Source organism: Eschrichtius robustus, chromosome 16 (genome assembly GCF_028021215.1).
Source record: "Eschrichtius robustus isolate mEscRob2 chromosome 16, mEscRob2.pri, whole genome shotgun sequence".
Taxonomy (NCBI): Eukaryota; Metazoa; Chordata; class Mammalia; order Artiodactyla; family Eschrichtiidae; genus Eschrichtius; species Eschrichtius robustus.
Window position 1 is genome coordinate 15,103,359 of NC_090839.1, and position 17,224 is coordinate 15,120,582.

Here is a 17,224-nt window from a genome sequence, read left to right on the forward strand (position 1 = left end):
AAAAACAAAACAAAAACTTTAATATGAATAAAAATAGGTACAAATAACAAATTCTTTGTAAAGAGCAGCAACAGCCAAGGATCACCCTCCTTCCTTTTGTCCCTGAAACCAGGCTCTTTCAGCAGGTCCGTTTTATCTCACCCTAACCTGGGGCAGGGTTTCATCTCTATATAGTGAATAAGATCTAAATTCAGGGGTTGAGGGAGAACAAGGGATGACCCTTCAGCATGGAGATAACTTTGGCCTTGAACAATGAATGAGGCTCCCGAGGAAAATCAAAGGTAGGGCAGAAAAGGGGTAGATTCAAAGGACTGTCACATAGTGGGGTCCTGCTTCTTCCTGTTGGAACAATTTTCCTCACCCTACCTAGGAAGACATTGGTTAAAACGCTGACCCCTAGCATGTCCTGCCCGCTTTGAGCTCTCAGACTTCCAGGGACAGTGGCCTGTGGCCCATTGCGCCAGTGCAAGTGCTTCAGTCGTGAATTGTGGCTCCAGGAGGAGCGAGTCCCTCCCCTTCCTCCTGCTTTCCCCAGAGGAAAGGGAGGCGGCCCACATCCTTGAAGTCCCCCGGCCGCTGACTGGGCTCAGGAGGCTGGCAGGGGGCCGCCCAGATGTCCACAATCTTGCGCAAGGTGGAACAGCGCTCCTCCAGCTCTGGTCCCTCACTCTGCATCAGCAGGTTCGCGAGCTCCCTGCTTAGGTCCTGAATCATGTCGTTCCGGCCTTTCTCCCCTGGCTGGCCTGCGTTCGGCATCAGGACAGGGTCCCGGAGCTCCCCGCTGGGCCCGAGGAGGTGCTGGTACCTCTTCTGCCACCGGCGGCACACCATGGCTTCGCCCACGGGCCTCTGGCTGGTGTGCAGCAGGGCCAAAATGTGCCGGCACGGCAGGTGGTACCGCTGTTGAAAGGAGCAGCTGCAGCTGCAGCCGTCTTTGCTCGCCAGGTGGGAGTCCTCTAGCAGCTGCACGTCCACGGAGCAGCCAGCCACGTCCACCAGGTGCGTGGAGTTCTGCACCACCGCCCACTCATTGTGGCATAGCTTGTAGGCCAGATCGGAGCCACTCTGGAGTAAGGAGTCTAGCATGCCGCCCTGGGAGGGCTGCCCCTGGGGCTGCTGCCGCGGCGCCTGCACCTGCTGCGGCTCTGGCTGTGCCTCTTGCACGGGCAGCCTGCTGAGGCTCCCTCCGCAGATTCCAGAAGCCTTCTTGGACTTTGGTGCCATGCTTGCTGACCGGGCTCTCTTTAACCTGGGGGGAGCAGTGGGCAAGTTCTTCAAGCCTTTGGTGTTAAAGAAGTCTATGTAATCCACAAAGCGGAGGATGCAGTCCAGCAGGGACTGCTGTTCCCGGAAGAGGCTCGACACCTTGCTGGTGACGACGTCCAGGCTGTCCATGTAGGTGTTACAGGCATGCAGGCCCTTCCTGACGTGCATGTACCACAGCAGTTCACAGGAGAACCAGTGGGCCTGAAGGAAGCTGAAGAGCCGCTCATCGAGCAGGGCTTGGGACATCTGGCAGAGATTTTGCAGGCTGGCCTCGGAAGTGACAAACACGGCCTCCCGCAGGGCTTCCTTCATGAGCCTTTTAAAGGATGGATCTGCTGAACTACGATGCAACTTCTTCTCCAAGAGTCGGGTCGTGTGATAGATGGAGAGGAGGATGCGGGCAGTAGGGAAGATCTCCTGCAGGATGGCTCGATGAGGGAAGGACGGGTCCACGAAGACCACCTTGACCTTAGGCCAATCTGAATTGAACTCTGTGAAGATACTCAGCATCTTGGCCACGGAGGTGGCTGTCTCGGCCTTGAGCACCGCAAAGTGTACCACTCGCCCCTCTCGTTCTTTGCTCTCCACCAAGAAAGCGTAGAGGATGTGGCCCTGGGCATTCTCCACCCGGTGCAGCAAGAGATTCTCAGGGAAGCGGATGAAGAGGTCGCTCATCTTGCTGCTCTGGAAGCTGAGCCTGTCCAGGTCTTGGCTGCTGCCCACACTGAAGGAGGCCATGGAACCCACATCCACCTTAAGAAAGTTCTTCATCACTTTGGCTATCTTGGCCAGGTCAGAAGGAGTGATGCCCTCCTGCTCTGGCTTTGAGGGTGTTTGGACCTTATCTAAGCAAAATGATGGCTCAGCCAGGGACTTCTCAGCTGTGCCAAGGTCTTTGTTGATCGTGGGCTGTGCAGGCTGGAGTTTCTTCTGAGATTTGCCAGTGGCGTCTCCTCTAGGACCCGCGGTTTTGGAGTCAACGTGTATATGCTGTGTGTTGAGTTCACTGATAAATAGTCTATCCAGTTTCTCATTGTACCGCAGGAGCAAGTATGCTGGGCACATAGTCGCCACTGCTGTTCTCTTCCTGTTTGACTGGGTCCGAATACAGACAAATTTCACCTGCACATATCTAGGGAAGGCAGAGGTAAAAATGAAAAAGGTGCTGACCACCCCCTTTCTCTTACAAGTCAACGCCCTGCAGGGACTTATAGCAGCTGATACATTACCAGGAGACCACAGTGCAATACAGGATGTAGGAAAGGTTTACGTTTTCTCTCCAGTCCCAAAGTATTCAGGTCTTTCTTCAAGACCCCACCCAACTAAAACACCCTTCATGTTCATCTACAGAAGTTCTAAGCCCCAATTCCTTTTACTTACTCTCAGTTTCCCATCTGTAGTTGTCAACAATTCGATCTGAGACAAAGATACAAGGGAAAATAGATAAGAGGCAGCAGCAGAGCTGTTACTCACTGTTTAAAGTGGCCCCTTCATTCCTGCCTTTAGGGAGCCATTGCCTCCTCTGCCTTCTCCTCTAGGCAGCAAAAATAAAAGAGGCCTCAGGGGTTAGGGTGTATGTGGGATCTGGGTTCACCGTTGACTTAAAGAAAAATGTCCACATCCTAAGACAGTGAGAACCCCTGGGCTAGATGATCTTTAGGATCCTGCTAGCTTTGCCATTCTAGGCTGCAAGTGCTGATTCAAAGGAGAACAGTAATTAAATTGAATATCTGCTCTTTTCCCCTTCCTATCCTCATTCAACCCATGCTTCAAGGCCCAAATCAGGCCCCACCTTCTCCAGGAAACCTTTATGGAGGCCCTCAAGCCACAGTAATTGCTCCTTACTTCAGATTCATAGCATTTATTTAAAGGAAAAGGCTTAGCAGATTTTCTGGGTAGTGGTAGTGGTTAAACAGTGGATATGCTGGAAGCTGACTCTCTGGATTTGAATCCAGGCTCTATCACTCAGAAGCTGTTTGACCTTGGGCAAGTTACTTCACCTCTCTGTGTGCAGAGTAACTGCACAACTCATCATAAAATGAAACTAATTAGGGTTGTTATGAGAATTAAATAAGCCACAGACATAAGATTTAGCCCAGAGCCTGGTTCAGCCTTTCATTTATTCTAAATAAAAGTCATCTATTGTTACTACAGCTCCTAAGCCTTGTGACCTTTTCTTGGGCATTTATGCGTGTCTTTCCAATTGGATGGGGTTGTTTTCAAGTGGCAAGAGCAAGTCAGTCCTCAGTGTATTCCAAGCACCTAACACTACTGCTGTTCCTTCAGCAGATGCTTGTCAAAGATGTGCTGGATGAATGACTCAGGGACCACAGGTGGGTGGGACGGGTCACACCCCTGCCTCCTCAGAGAGTGTCCTAACCCAAAGATCGGGGAAGGGGGGGAAAAAATCTCAGCCCCTGGCATGACATGACACAGCCTGGGCATCTCACCAACCCCCTTCCAAACACTCTGGCCCAGCTGGTCCTGTTTGCTCATCCTGTGGGGCAAGCTTAGAAAAATAGGATGTCACGCCTGAAATAACAGGGCGGAGGGGCCTGAGGCTGAAAATGCCTGCACTTGTGGTGTGCGCAGTGCCAGGGCGGCAACACCATCCCTAGCTCAGGGAGCAGCCCAGTAGTACGGCAAGGCCAGCGAGGGGTGACCGCGGTGCAGCCTCTGCCTAACTCTTCCGCCTGTTTTCCACTGCCCCAACTGTCTTGTTTTATTGTACCCTAGAAAGACAAACTGTCTACTACTTCCCATGTTCACTACACTGTGTCTCACCTCTATGCCTTTGCTCGGGTTGTCTTTCTGTCTGGAATGCCCTACCCATCTGTCTTCATCTCAGAGCTAACTCATCCTTCGGGACTACGTGCAACTACCATCTTTCCTAGAACGCCTCTCCCAAGCCCTCAGATTGGGCCCTACCCTTCTGCTGGCTCAACATCTTAGCACAGATCTTAGCTCATCACTTTATATTGACTTTATGTGCTCATAGTATATGCTTGTTAACCTATCTTTTTTTCCAAAAAAAAGATACTGGTGAGTGCCAACCATAAAGCTCTTTCCACCTTTCCTGGTTCTATTAATGATTGCACCTCCCAGGGTGGAGACGTTGGCATTCTTTTTAATTCCTCCTTCTCCATGTCTATATCCAGTGTGGTAAGTCTTTTAAATTCTTTCTTCCCACTATTACATATATTAAGAATTATTATATGCCAGGCTACATGTAAGCCCCTTACATGCATCCTTCTACACTAAGAAAAGGGTTCTATCGTGCACATTTTACAGATGGGGCAACAGGCTTAAAGAGGTTCTCAAGGATGAGAATCTGGGATTTAATACTCCAGCTAAAACTGGACGACCTGGGATTTGAACTAAGCCTGCTTGGCTACAGTTTATGTAGTTAACCATTATGCTGCCTGTCTTCTTTCAAAATACTTCTCCCTCTCTGAATTCTCATTTTTACCCTCCTCAGCTTGACCCTCAACGCCTTGATTGTTCAGGTTCAATAACTTCCTTAAAGATCTCTAAACATACTGTCCTTGTTTGGTGCGTGACGTGCACCATGCGCGTCAAACTTAAAGGGTACCAGGTTAAAGCCTCTGTTATTTTTTCCTGCTTCCCTTAATCTTTTTTTTAATTTTAATTTTTAAATTTTTTGGCTGCGCCATGTGGCTTGCAGGATCTTAGTTCCCTGACCAGGGATTGAACCCGGGCCCTCAGCACTGAAAGTGCCAAGTCCTAACCACCGGACCGCCAGGGAATTCCCCTGCTTCCCTTAATCTCTGGTATTGAGTATAATTTACACACAGTGAAATACACAAATCTTTTGTAAGAATTCTTTGAGCACGGTAGTAATTTTAATCTGTACTTATTTCTATCTCCCAGGTGAAAGCACAGACTCTCTTCAAGACAGGGATGGGGTTTTACACTTTTCTGAATCTCCCTCAGTGCTTACATCCAAGTGTGCTCAGCCAGGACCTGGAGGAAGGGAGTCAGCCAGTCTTGCTTCCTTTCAATGTACTCTGTACATGTTTATTTCCTCTACCTGGACTGTGCCCCCAGTGTACTCCCAGTGCCTGGCACTGCACCTGGCACAGACTAGGTGCTCTGAACACACATCCTGAATGAACATTAAATGAGTGATTGCATGACGCAGAAAATTCTCCTTATCACATGAGTAGCACATTAGGAAGATCACTGGGAGAGTTCTGTCAGGTGACTTGGCTTCTATCCCAGCACTATTACTAACTATAACTTTGGACAAGTCCCTTGTTTAATTTCAAACATTTACTAAGTCCTACTATGTACCAAACACTACACTAGTTGCTCAGAAGGCTACAGAGACAAATTAGATAGTCTCTACTCTCAAAGTCTAGTGAGCAGACAGATTATTACATAGATGGGCAGTAAAGCCAAAACTAAGTGAATGGTTAAATAGAGGTACAAGCAATATACCTATAATTGAATAAAGAGTGATTTACCCTGACTATAGGGATTGGAACAGATCTAAAGCTTTTGATTAATTTCACATAAGATTTGTGTCCTTGTTGCATGTAAATTGCACCTTGAGCAATGAACAGAATTTTTACAGGTGGAGTCAAGCCATTTTAGACAACATAACCTGAGTTAGGAACAAGACTCTGGAGCCAGAAGATCTGAGTTTAAATTCCAGCTTTACCACTTAGCTATGTGAACTTGGACAAGTCACTTCACTTCCTCTCAGCCTCCAATTCTTATCTATAAATATAGAAATAACAAGAGTACTGATCTATGAATAATCAGTACCTGATCCAAGAATAATCAGTACCACTAAAAGTGAATTCATTTAAAAGGCTGTGGCAGACAGAGAAAGATAACTACTGTATGATATCACTTATATGTGGAATCTAAAAAAGACAACAAACTAGTGAATATAACAAAAAAGAAGTAGACTCACAGACATAGGGAACAGACTAGTGGTTAACAGTGGGGAGAGGGAAGCGGGGAGGGAAAATATAGGGGGTAGGGGATTAAGTGGTACAAACTATTATGTATAAATAAGCTACAAGGACATATTGTGCAACATGGGGAATATAGCCAATATTTTATAATAAGTATAAAAGGAGTAAAACCTTTGAAAATTGTAAATCACTATATTGTACACCTGTAACTTATATAATATTGTACATCAACTATTCTTCAATTAAAAAAAAAAAAAAGGCTGTAGCAGGATCAGTTGGTGGCCAACCCAACATCCCTTAGCCCCCTCCTTCCTTCCTTCCTAACTGAAGGCCAATTATATTCGGGTTGCCATTCCTCTCCCACATAGCTAAGTGCTTCGGGGCTACTCTAAGCTAATTAAGGTAATCTCATTAGGAATGGCCATGGATACTGGCCCAATTCTGCACAAAGAAACATGATAGGAAATCTGCAGGAAACCAAGGCAGGCTTTTTCTTCTGGATGTGACTCCTACATTTGTGCCATGTGGCGAGCCATCCTGAGGGCAAAGCTGAGACCTGAGGATGGCAGAGTGGAAAGAAGGGAAAAGCCTGGGCCGCTGAAACAATCACCTTCTCTGGGCTAAGAAATAAAGCATTTTGAGTCAGGGTTTTCGGTTAATTACAGCCAAAAAAACTTCGCCAGAAACCACATTTCACAGGAAATTAGTGGGAAAAAAAGATTTGAGCAATCTTTTAAAAAATGAGATGAAAATTATGAAAATATTATATTTAATGAAATTTAAGTTATAATGGCAGCTATCTGCCAATTCTTAGAATAATCAAAGAACCACTTAAAGCATCAACTTTTTTTTTTCTTGGTATATCTCCCCCAAACACTCTGATACTTTATTTCCTGTCTTACTTTTGCAATATGTAAGGGTCAATTTTACCAAAATATTCCTGGGCTTTATCACGTTTCCCAAGGGCCTAATTTAATTTTTTGCTATGCAAATCCTTTGCTTTTCACATCTGTACGTATCATTGTCCTGCTAATTTCCCTTCTCCATTTGTCAACTGGCATAAGGCTGCAGGTGATGTAAGGATTTCTCTATCATTACTTTCAGGGACTTCACCAAGTCCTACAGCTCTTGGAAGACGTGCAATTTCAGTTTGCAATCAGTTTTATTTGCACTGTATAATCCTTATGTTTACCACATCTATTCATTTGCCAGAAACTCACTACCATAGATGTTGACGGAACCGGTAGGATAAGCAGGAAGGAATGACTAAGTAGTGACTAATTTTAAAAGTGGCTAGTTTCTTAGCAAGATTTGTGCTTTCCTACAGAGCCTTGTGATTAGTGATACGTGGAAAAATGAAAACTCAGATAACAAGGGCTTAGTTCAAAGGGTGTGATGAGGATTAAACAAAACAATGTCTGTAAAGTTCTCAGCAGAGTGTCTGGAACATGTTCCAAAAAAGTATTCAAAAAAGGTAGCTATTAAACTGAACAGCAATGGAGAGAGATATTGGAATACTTCACGGTTTGAAGACTATCAATCCCCCAAAGACGTAACAAAAAGAAAAACACAACAGCCGTATGTAAAAATATGGGAAGGAAAACTGGGCATAAAATCACAGAATCTCCCAGTCGATTGGGACTTTGGGTTATTTAGTAGTACCTCCCACAACACATTTTTCTGACTCTTAAAAATACCGGGGCTTGAACTTCCCTGGTGGCGCAGTGGTTAAGAATCCGCCTGCCAATGCAGGGGACACGGGTTCAATCGCTGGTCCGCGAAGATCCCACATGCCGCGGAGCAACTAAGCCCGTGCGCCACAACTACTGAGGCTGCACTCTAGAGCTCGCGAGCCACAACTACTGAAGCCCATGCGCCTAGAGCCCGTGCTCCGCAACAAGAGAAGCCACCGCAATGAGAAGCCCATGCACCGCAAGGAAGAGTAGTCCCCGCTCACCGCAACGAGAGAAAGCACACAGGCAGCAACAAAGACCCAACGCAGCCAAAAATAATAAGTAAATAAAATAAAATAAAATTTATTAAAAAAAAAAAAGAATCTGCCTGCCAATGCAGGGGACACGGGTTCGAACCCTGCTCCGGGAAGATCCCACACGCTGCAGAGCAACTAAGCCCGTGCGCCACAACTACTGAGCCCGTGAGCCACAACTACTGAAGCCCACGTGCCTAGAGCCCATGCTCCGCAACAAGAGAAGCCAACGCAATGAGAAGCCCGCGCACCGCAATGAAGAGTAGCCCCCGCTCGCCACAACTAGAGAAAGCCTGCGCGCAGCAATGAAGACCCAACGCAGCCAAATAAATAAATAAATTAATTAATTAAATTTAAAAAAATTACCGGGGGTTCCCTGGTGGTCCAGTGGGTAAGACTGCACGCCCCATGCAGGGGTCCTGGGTTCCATCCCTGGTCAGGGAACTAGATCCCGCATGCCGCAAATAAGAAGCCCGCATGCTGCAACGAAGATCCTGCATGCCGCAACTAAGCCGCGGGGCAGCCTAAATAAATAAATATTTATTTATTTAAGGGGAAAAAAACCCTACTCCTTTCCATCATGTACTACAGTTATGACTTTGGCAAATATTTACTGAGCACTATGCTTCAGCAACTACATGTATTTTATTTAATCTTCACCACATCCTCCTCATTTTACAGAGGATGAAACTGTGTCACGGAGATTAAAAGTCTTGCCCAAGGTCAGGGTTAAAGCCTGTCTTTCTTTTTTTTGTTTTTATATATATATATATATATATATATAATAATTATTATTATTTTTTAAATTTTTGGCTGTGTTGGGTCTTTGTTGTTGTGCACGGGCTTTCTCTAGTTGCGGCGAGCGGGGGCTACTCTTGGTTGCGGTGCGTGGGCTTCTCATTGCGGTGGCTTCTCTTGTTGCAGAGCACGGGCTCTGGGCGCGCGGGCTTCAGTAGTTGTGGCTCACGGGCTCAGTAGTTGTGGCTCGCAGGCTCTAGAGCGCAGGCTCAGTAGTTGTAGCGCACGGGCTTAGTTGCTCCGCGGCATGTGGGATCTTCCTGGACCAGGGCTCGAACTCGTGTTCCCTGCATTGGCAGGCAGATTCTTAACCACTGTGCCACCAGGGAAGCCTGTCTTTCTGACTTCAGAGCTCTCACTTTTTAAACTGATATGCCAGCTTCTCCTGAACTTCAAGGAATCACGAACCCCCTTTACATCTCCCATAGCCACTCCTGTAACTTCTGCATTAGTATTTTCAAATGGTTTATTTTATTTTTTTGGCCACACTGCGCGGCATGTGGGATCTTAGTTCTCCGACCAGGGAAGTGAGGAGTCTTAACCACTGGACCTCCAGGGAAGTCCCCTCAAATGGTTTTCTTTAAATCAGCTCACTTTACTTAATAAGGATCTTTATGCTTAGATATGAACATAAATACTTAATATTAAAATCATCTCACCTGACCACCAGTAGTTGCGGGAAACACTGTGTTCTGCTAAATTACCCCCTGAAGACTTTTCCCCCACCTGCCCTCCAGTCCCACAAGAGAAGCGCTCATTCCACACACCCGTACATCACTCAAAAAGCCCAAGTCAGTGTGCTCTGCACAGAGCCAGTATCCAACACGTGATCCAAGAAGATCCTTTACAACATCCCACCGAGCAGTCACCCCTCTGTGCTAAAGGCCTGAGCTGCGGCACATAATCATCCTCAAGGGTAGAGCCCAGACTTTACTCATCTTTTTACCCCAGCTCAATGCCTGGGGGTAAACCTGTTTACCTCTTACTAGAAGTTTGTTGAATGAATCAATACTGGAACGCTGTTACAACCCAGTGGTTAAGGAGGGGACTTAAGAGCTCTGGCAATAAACAGCCTTGGTCTGACCTTCAGTTCTAACACCTTGAAGCTTTCTTATAGTTCCTTGAAATCTTACCCCACTCCCTGCTTCTACTTGCCCACTCCTTTCTGCCCATTCTCATTTTTCTTGGCTGTAACTGTATGAAAAATTCGGACTTCCCTGGCTCCCACCAGGTGATTTTGGGCGGGAGGGTGCTTTTTTTGTTACAGGTTCTCTTATTACTTTCCTCTTCCAAGTCTTGATTACCTCAGGCCCTGCCCCTGGCCTTGCCTTTACTGTATCCAGCCTCTCTCCTCCCTTTTGCTCAAGAATGTGGAACTAGGGGCTTCCCTGGTGGCGCAGTGGTTGAGAGTCTGCCTGCCAATGCAGGGGACACGGGTTCGAGCCCTGGTCTGGGAGGATCCCACATGCCGTGGAGCAGCTGGGCCCGTGAGCCACAATCAGTGAGCCTGCGCGTCTGGAGTCTGTGCTCCTCAACAAGAGAGGCCGCGATGGTGAGAGGCCCGCGCACCGCGATGAAGAGTGGCCCCCACTTGCCGCAACTAGAGAAAGCCCTCGCACAGAAACGAAGACCCAACACAGCCATAAATAAAAAAAAAAAAAAAAAAAAAAAGAATGTGGAACTAGGAGGTAACAGCCTTCAAAGAGTTACATAATGAAACTCTGAGCCTTAACATAAAGCAGAAAGGCAGAACTTTCAGTCCTCTTAACGTTCAACTTCTCCTGGCTGTTTCCCCATCTGCACAATAATATTATTATAATGGCAATATTATTTATGGAATATTTTCTATGTACTAGGCCCTGTGGTACACATTTTACATGTATTAACTCATTTAATGGAAATAAACCCTACTTCTGACAAGGAGATTCAGAGGACCAAGTCAGATAACGAAGTGAACGTGCTTTGTAAACTATGGCTGTTTTCTCCTCATCAAGAGCCTACACTGGTATTGTCAGCCAACACCCCGACTCTACCCACCAGATTACAGGTCCCTGTCATTCCCCACCTGGCACCCTAGACTTTTCCTTCGGCACTCTTACTACTATTTTATTTTATTTATTTTTATTTTTTGGTTGCATTGCACAGCTTTCAGGATCTTGGTTCCCTGACCAGAAATTAAACCCGGGCCTTTGGCAGTGAAAGCGTGGAGTTCTAACCACTGGACCGCCAGGAATTCCCTTTTACTACTATTTTAAAGAAACCATTATTTCTGTGATTAGAGTTTAATATTTGTCTCCCTGACTGGAGGGGAAGTTCCATGAGGGCAGGGACTCAATTTATCTTTTCAACACTGTGTCTCAGACACTAGCATGGAGAAAGTTTTCAGTTAACGATTGGTAAAATCAATGAATTAAAGGGCTCATACAATGGAATAAGTGATGTGGAATAATCTCCAAAATACGCTGACAAGTGAGAAAAGCAAAGGTGCAGAATGATGTGTATAAATAGTATGCAGGGGCTCCCCTGGTGGCGCAGTGGTTAAGAATCCGCCTGCCAATGCAGGGGACACGGGTTCGTGCCCCGGTCCGGGAAGATCCCACATGCCGCGGAGCAGCTAGGCCCGTGAGCCACAACTACTGAGCCTGCGCGTCTGGAGCCTGTGCTCCGCAATGGGAGAGGCCGCGACAGTGAGAGGCCTGTGCACCGCGATGAAGAGTGGCCCCCGCTCGCCGCAACTGGAGAAAGCCCTCGCACAGAAACGAAGACCCAACACAGCCAAAATTAATAAATAAATTAATTAATTAATTAAGGAAAAGAGAAAAAAAAATAGTATGCAGCCACCTGTGTTAAAAAAAGAAAGGATGCATATGTACACACAAGATGTTTGTTCAGCTCATGCAGCTCAATATTAAAAAAGCAAACAACCCAATCAAAAAATGGGCAGAAGACTTAAATAGACATTTCTCCAAAGAAGACATACAGATAGCCAAGAAGCACATGAAAAGCTGCTCAACATCACTAATTATTAGAGAACTGCAAATCAAAACTACAATGAGGTATCACCTCACACCAGTTAGAATGGGCATCACCAGAAAATCTACAAACAACAAATGCTGGAGAGGGTGTGGAGAAGAGGGAATCCTCTTGCACTGTTGGTGGGACTGTAAATTGATACAGCCACTATGGAGAACAGTATGGAGGTTCCTTAAAAAACTAAAAATAGAATTACCATATGACCCAGCAATCCCACTACTGGGCATACTACCCTGAGAAAACCATAATTCAAAAAGACACAGGCACACCAATGTTCATTGCAGCACTATTTACAATAGCCAGGTCATGGAAGCAACCTAAATGCCCATCGACAGACGAATGGATAAAGAAGATGTGGTACATATATACAATGCAATATTACTCAGCCATAAAAAGGAACGAAATTGGATCATTTGTAGAGACGTGGAGGGATCTAGAGACTGTCATACAGAGTGAAGTAAGTCAGAAAAGAAAAAAACAAATATCATATATTAACGCATATATGTGGAACCTAGAAAAATGGTACAGATGAACCGGTTTGCGGGGCAGAAATTGAGACACAGATGTAGAGAACAAATGTATGGACACCAAGGGGGGAAAGTGGCGGGGGGTGGTGGTGGTGGTGGTGGTGGTGGTGGAATGAATTGGGAGATTGGGATTGACATGTATACACTAATATGTATAAAGTGGATAACTAATGAGAACCTGCTGTATAAAAAAATAAATTAAATTAGATTAAAAGAAAAGATATGTTTGTTCAGGCTCACGGGTATCTCAGGAAGATAATAGTGGTTGTCTCTAGATAACACAGTGGAAGGGACACTGACTTTTAGACCCTTTGATGTAATTTGAAATTTTTAAAAAATTAAATGACTATATTGACCACTCAAAAACAAATTCATTTTTTAAATTGTTCAGCCTGCAAAAACAAAAATAAAACCAATCCGAACCTCTGATCTGTTAGCTGAGTCCCTTCCATTCTCTTTCGCACTGCTCCAGCATAAATCTTCCTTCCAGCCAAGCAGGTCTCCTCACTGCCTTCCAAGTACAGCATGTTAATATCTGCACTAGCTCACACACCATTTCTCCCTCCAGGATGTTAACCTTCCTGTGATAGGCAGAATGGTCCCCCAAAGACGTCCATTTCCTAATCTCTAAAACCTGTGAATATGTTAGGTTACATGGCAAAGGGGAATTAAGATTGAAGATGGAATCAAGGTTGCTAATTAGCTGATTTTTTAAAGGTAAATTATCCTAGATTATCTGCACAGGGTCCTAAAAAAATGGAAGAGGGAGGCAGAAGGGGAGCCAGAGAGGGAGATGGGACGAAGCAGGGTCAGAGTGATGTGACGTGAGGACTCCACCAACCCCTGTTGGCTTTGAAGATGGAGGGAGGGGACCATGAGTCAAGGAGTTTGGGCAGCTTCTAGAAGCTGGAAAAGACTCAGAAACAGATTCTCCTCTAGGGACTACAGAAAGAAATGCAGCTCTGCTGACACCTTGGTTTTAGTCCAGTCAGATCTGTGCCTGACTTCTAACCTATAGAACAGTAAGATACTAAATTTGTGTTGTTAAAACCACTACGTTTGTGATAATTTGTTAGAGCAGCAAATACACCTCCTGACACCTCCCCATCTATGGAGCCCAGCTCAAGCCTCCCTTTCTCACTTGCTTCCCGAGCCCACTGTGATTTTTCTCTGAGTCCCTGCAGCACCAGTTTCGCTGAATTACACATTTAACACTTGATGACTCATTCATTCAACAGTTACTTAAGGCCTGCTATGGGACAAGTCCTGTGCTAGACCCTGGAGACCATCCACCTGAAGGGTGTTCAGGTGTGATTATGAGGTGTTTGGACTAGATTCTATGCAAGCAGCATGGTGTTAATCAGTGAGAATGCAAAAAATAGTAAACCAGAGTCCCTTCCTGGAAGAGCTCAGCAAACCAGGGAAACCTCTGTAAACTGTGTTCCTTAACGATGTGCAAATAACTGTAACAGGCGCTGTCAGAACATAAAGCAGGAGCATCTAACCTAATCTTCAGGGAGTTAAGAAAGGCTTCCTGGGACTTCCCTGGTGGCGCAGTGGTTAAGAATCCGCCTGCCAATGCAGGGGACATGGGTTCGAGCCCTGGTCCGGGAAGATCCCACATGCCGCGGAGCAACTAAGCCCGTGTGCCACAACTACTGAGCCTGCGCTCTAGAGCCTGCGAGCCACAAATACTGAGCCCACGTGCCACAACTACTGAAGCCCGCACCTCTAGAGCCTGTGCTCCACAAGAGAAGCCACTGCAATGAGAAGCCAGTGCACCGCAACAAACAGTAGCCCCCGCTCAATGCAACTAGAGAAAGCCCACGCACAGCAACAAAGACCCAACACAGCCAAAAAATAAATAAATTAATTAATTAATTTAAAAAAAAAAGGTTTCCTGGAAATTATGCTAATAACTGAAGGAAAAGTAACAATTAGCTAAGACAGAGTTTTCCACAAGCAGCCCAAAATGACCTCAGACAAGAATATTTAATAGTTATTTAGAAATATATACTATCTTTTTGCCACTATACTGTTACTTCTTATATATTATTGCTTAGATTGGTTCTAAAGTTTCTTTGAATATTAGAAGAATTTCAAGAAAAATGTTAAGTAAATTGTAGTTCAGGATATGTAGTACAGAGAGGATAGTATAAAAAAACAACTAATGTCTGAGGAAAAGGGAGCTAAGATAAGTGGATGGGCAAGGTTATTCTAACCAGCAGACGTGGTAAGTGCAAGGACCAGGAAGCTGTGGGCTTGGGACAGGAGCTGAATGTGGAGTAAGACCCGGTGTAGATGGAGCACATGGTGCAAGATGGGGAGGTCAGAAGGGTCAGATGGTCTGGCGAGCCAGCTTAGTAACCGTCCTGGACTTAATCATGAGGGCAACGGGAGGCTACAGCACTTTATCTGGACTGCAAGCAGTTTGAAAGCAGGGCATTTTTTGGTATTCTTTGGCTGCTTAGAAAGATGCTACCGGCAGAGATCAAAGTCCAAACACCTCACAATGGTACTTACAGACCTTTTACATAAACTGCAACTGACACAGCCTCCAGTCAAGCATGGCATCCCACACTGTTTCTCCAACATGCCACCTTCTTTGATGGATCTGTGCCCTCGCTCCACAGCTCCTTCTGGTCAAACCCCTCTGTGATACTTGATATTAACCATTGAACTTCTACGCTAGCCCTGTGCCTTCATTCACAACCCAGCAGAAACCATTACTTCCAGTGCGAAGCCTTTCCCGTCTTCCCAGGCATCTGTCACTTCTTCTGCACGTCTCTTTTAAAGCATTTATCACATGCTAGTTGGTTTACCTAAGTCCAGCTCTATGCCACCTCAAGCTCTTTGAGGGCAGGTTTAGTTACTTATTCATCTTTATGTTAGCTGTACCCAGCACAGCACTGGACTTCAGGGTAGGGGAAAAAAACACAGCCTGCCTGCTTAGAGAGTGAGCTTTGGCCAAACGCCTCAACCCAGAGGTCTCAAACTCAGATACACTTTGACTCTCTGAGCTGGCCTATAGAGTGTGTGTTTACATTTGAATTGATTTTCAATTTTTAAAAAGTGGACATGGGGCTTCCCTGGTGGCGCAGTGGTTGAGAATCTGCCTGCTAATGCAGGGGACACGGGTTCGAGCTCTGGTCTGGGAAGATCCCACATGCCGCGGAGCGACTAGGCCCGTGAGCCACAACTACTGAGCCTGCGCGTCTGAAGCCTGTGCTCCGCAACAAGAGAGGCCACGGTAGTGAGAGGCCCGCGCACCGCAATGAAGAGTGGCCCCCGCTTGCCGCATCTAGAGAAAGCCCTCGCACAGAAACGAAGACCCAATCAATCAATCAATCAATAAATAAATCTAAAAAAAAAAAAAAAAATTAAAAAAAAAAAAAAGTGGACACATTCGCATAAAGCCTGGATTGCTGACTCCACTTGTCCCAAATCTGGGAACACTGGATCTTCATTTTCACATGGCAGCCATCAGCTGGAGTTAATTGGCCTGCTCGCCATTTTGCCCAGTTCACACTTCTGTTCTCCCTAGCACAAACACCTGGTTATTTCATCATTCCTTTTTGTATAGTTAAATTAAAAGTTAAATTTTCTTACACTGGGCTGTTTCACCTGAGTCCTTAAGGCAATTGAGTTTTCAACCCTTAGCTTAGCCTCCAAGCTTTTTTTCTCATCTGCCAAATGGAAAAAATAACACTTGCCTATAATTTTCACTACAGCCCTGTGGGGTAAAACAGAATAGAGAACGCTGCCTGGGACATGGGAAGTGTTTGAAAAACGGTTGTGTATCTCAGGAGCTCAAGAACCATTCACAGAACGAACAAACGAATGAATGAATGAACAAACTACCCAATAAATGACCAGTGTTACTGCTTTGTAAATAGAAGACTGATGAAGAAAATTCTCGCCAAGGCGTTTTTATCTATTTGTGAAGGCCATACTTTGTGTCTGGGATACGGGAGGTGCTCAAAACATGGGACAAACTGCAGCTATTATGAATTCCATAAAAGCTGTGAATGAAGGCGTGAGTGATCGAAAGTGAAGCGGGTGGTCAAAAAGCGATGCCTATGGAGTTTTGCGCTTTTCACCAGGCACACAGCAGGTGCTCAATAAGTGCCTGTGGAATCCTCAAAGAGACAGGGGCCCAGCTGCACTCCCTCCTCCTCCAGGCCGCCCTCCTGGGGACCATCCGGCCTCCTCCCCACCCTCCTGCCCCGCTCCCGCCCCCGCCCCCCCCCTTACAGGATGTCCTCGCGGATGCAGGTGCCATGGTTGAGGTTGTGGAAGCGAACGGAGACGCAGTCCCTGAGAATGAAGGAGCACCTGTTCTCCTTTTTGTAGGCGCTGAAGCACTCCTTGAAGTCCTCGTAGGTCTTGAAGCAGCTGCCTAGCTCCATGGCCGCCCCCTCTGCCCACACCAGGGGCTGCACCAAGATAAACACCAGGGGTCAGAGGTCACCTCTGAGGGTCTACCGGCTGGCGTGGGCCCAGGATGCCTTAAGGGTGGGCCCCTATTGGGTGGCCTGTTAACGGAGCTCAGGAGAAGCCCTCGGCCTGATACGGTTACCGTGTGTTGGGGGGCGTCTTTGCTCTCTGACAGAGGGGAAATGACACTCAGCCCTTATTAACCGGTCCCGGGGCTCCGCCCCCTCACT

General features: G+C 46.2%; 1 protein-coding gene across 3 annotated transcripts in view; it reads right to left on the reverse strand.

Annotated features, from left to right (window-relative positions):
• ZSWIM3 (zinc finger SWIM-type containing 3) overlaps positions 1-17,224 on the reverse strand; it is a 20,282-nt gene continuing 3,058 nt past the window's right edge. The window contains exons 1-3 of one of the 3 annotated variants that reach the window (XM_068524873.1): positions 16,812-16,888; positions 8,566-8,723; positions 1-2,398 (exon numbers count right to left, since the gene is read on the reverse strand). In XM_068524873.1, the coding sequence (XP_068380974.1) occupies positions 475-2,398; positions 8,566-8,699 (2,058 nt within the window). In that variant the 5' untranslated portion in view covers positions 8,700-8,723; positions 16,812-16,888 and the 3' untranslated portion in view covers positions 1-474. Of the gene's footprint in view, positions 2,399-8,565; positions 8,724-16,811; positions 17,157-17,224 lie in introns of those variants that run through there. The other 2 variants (XM_068524872.1, XM_068524874.1) reach the window with 2 other exon arrangements.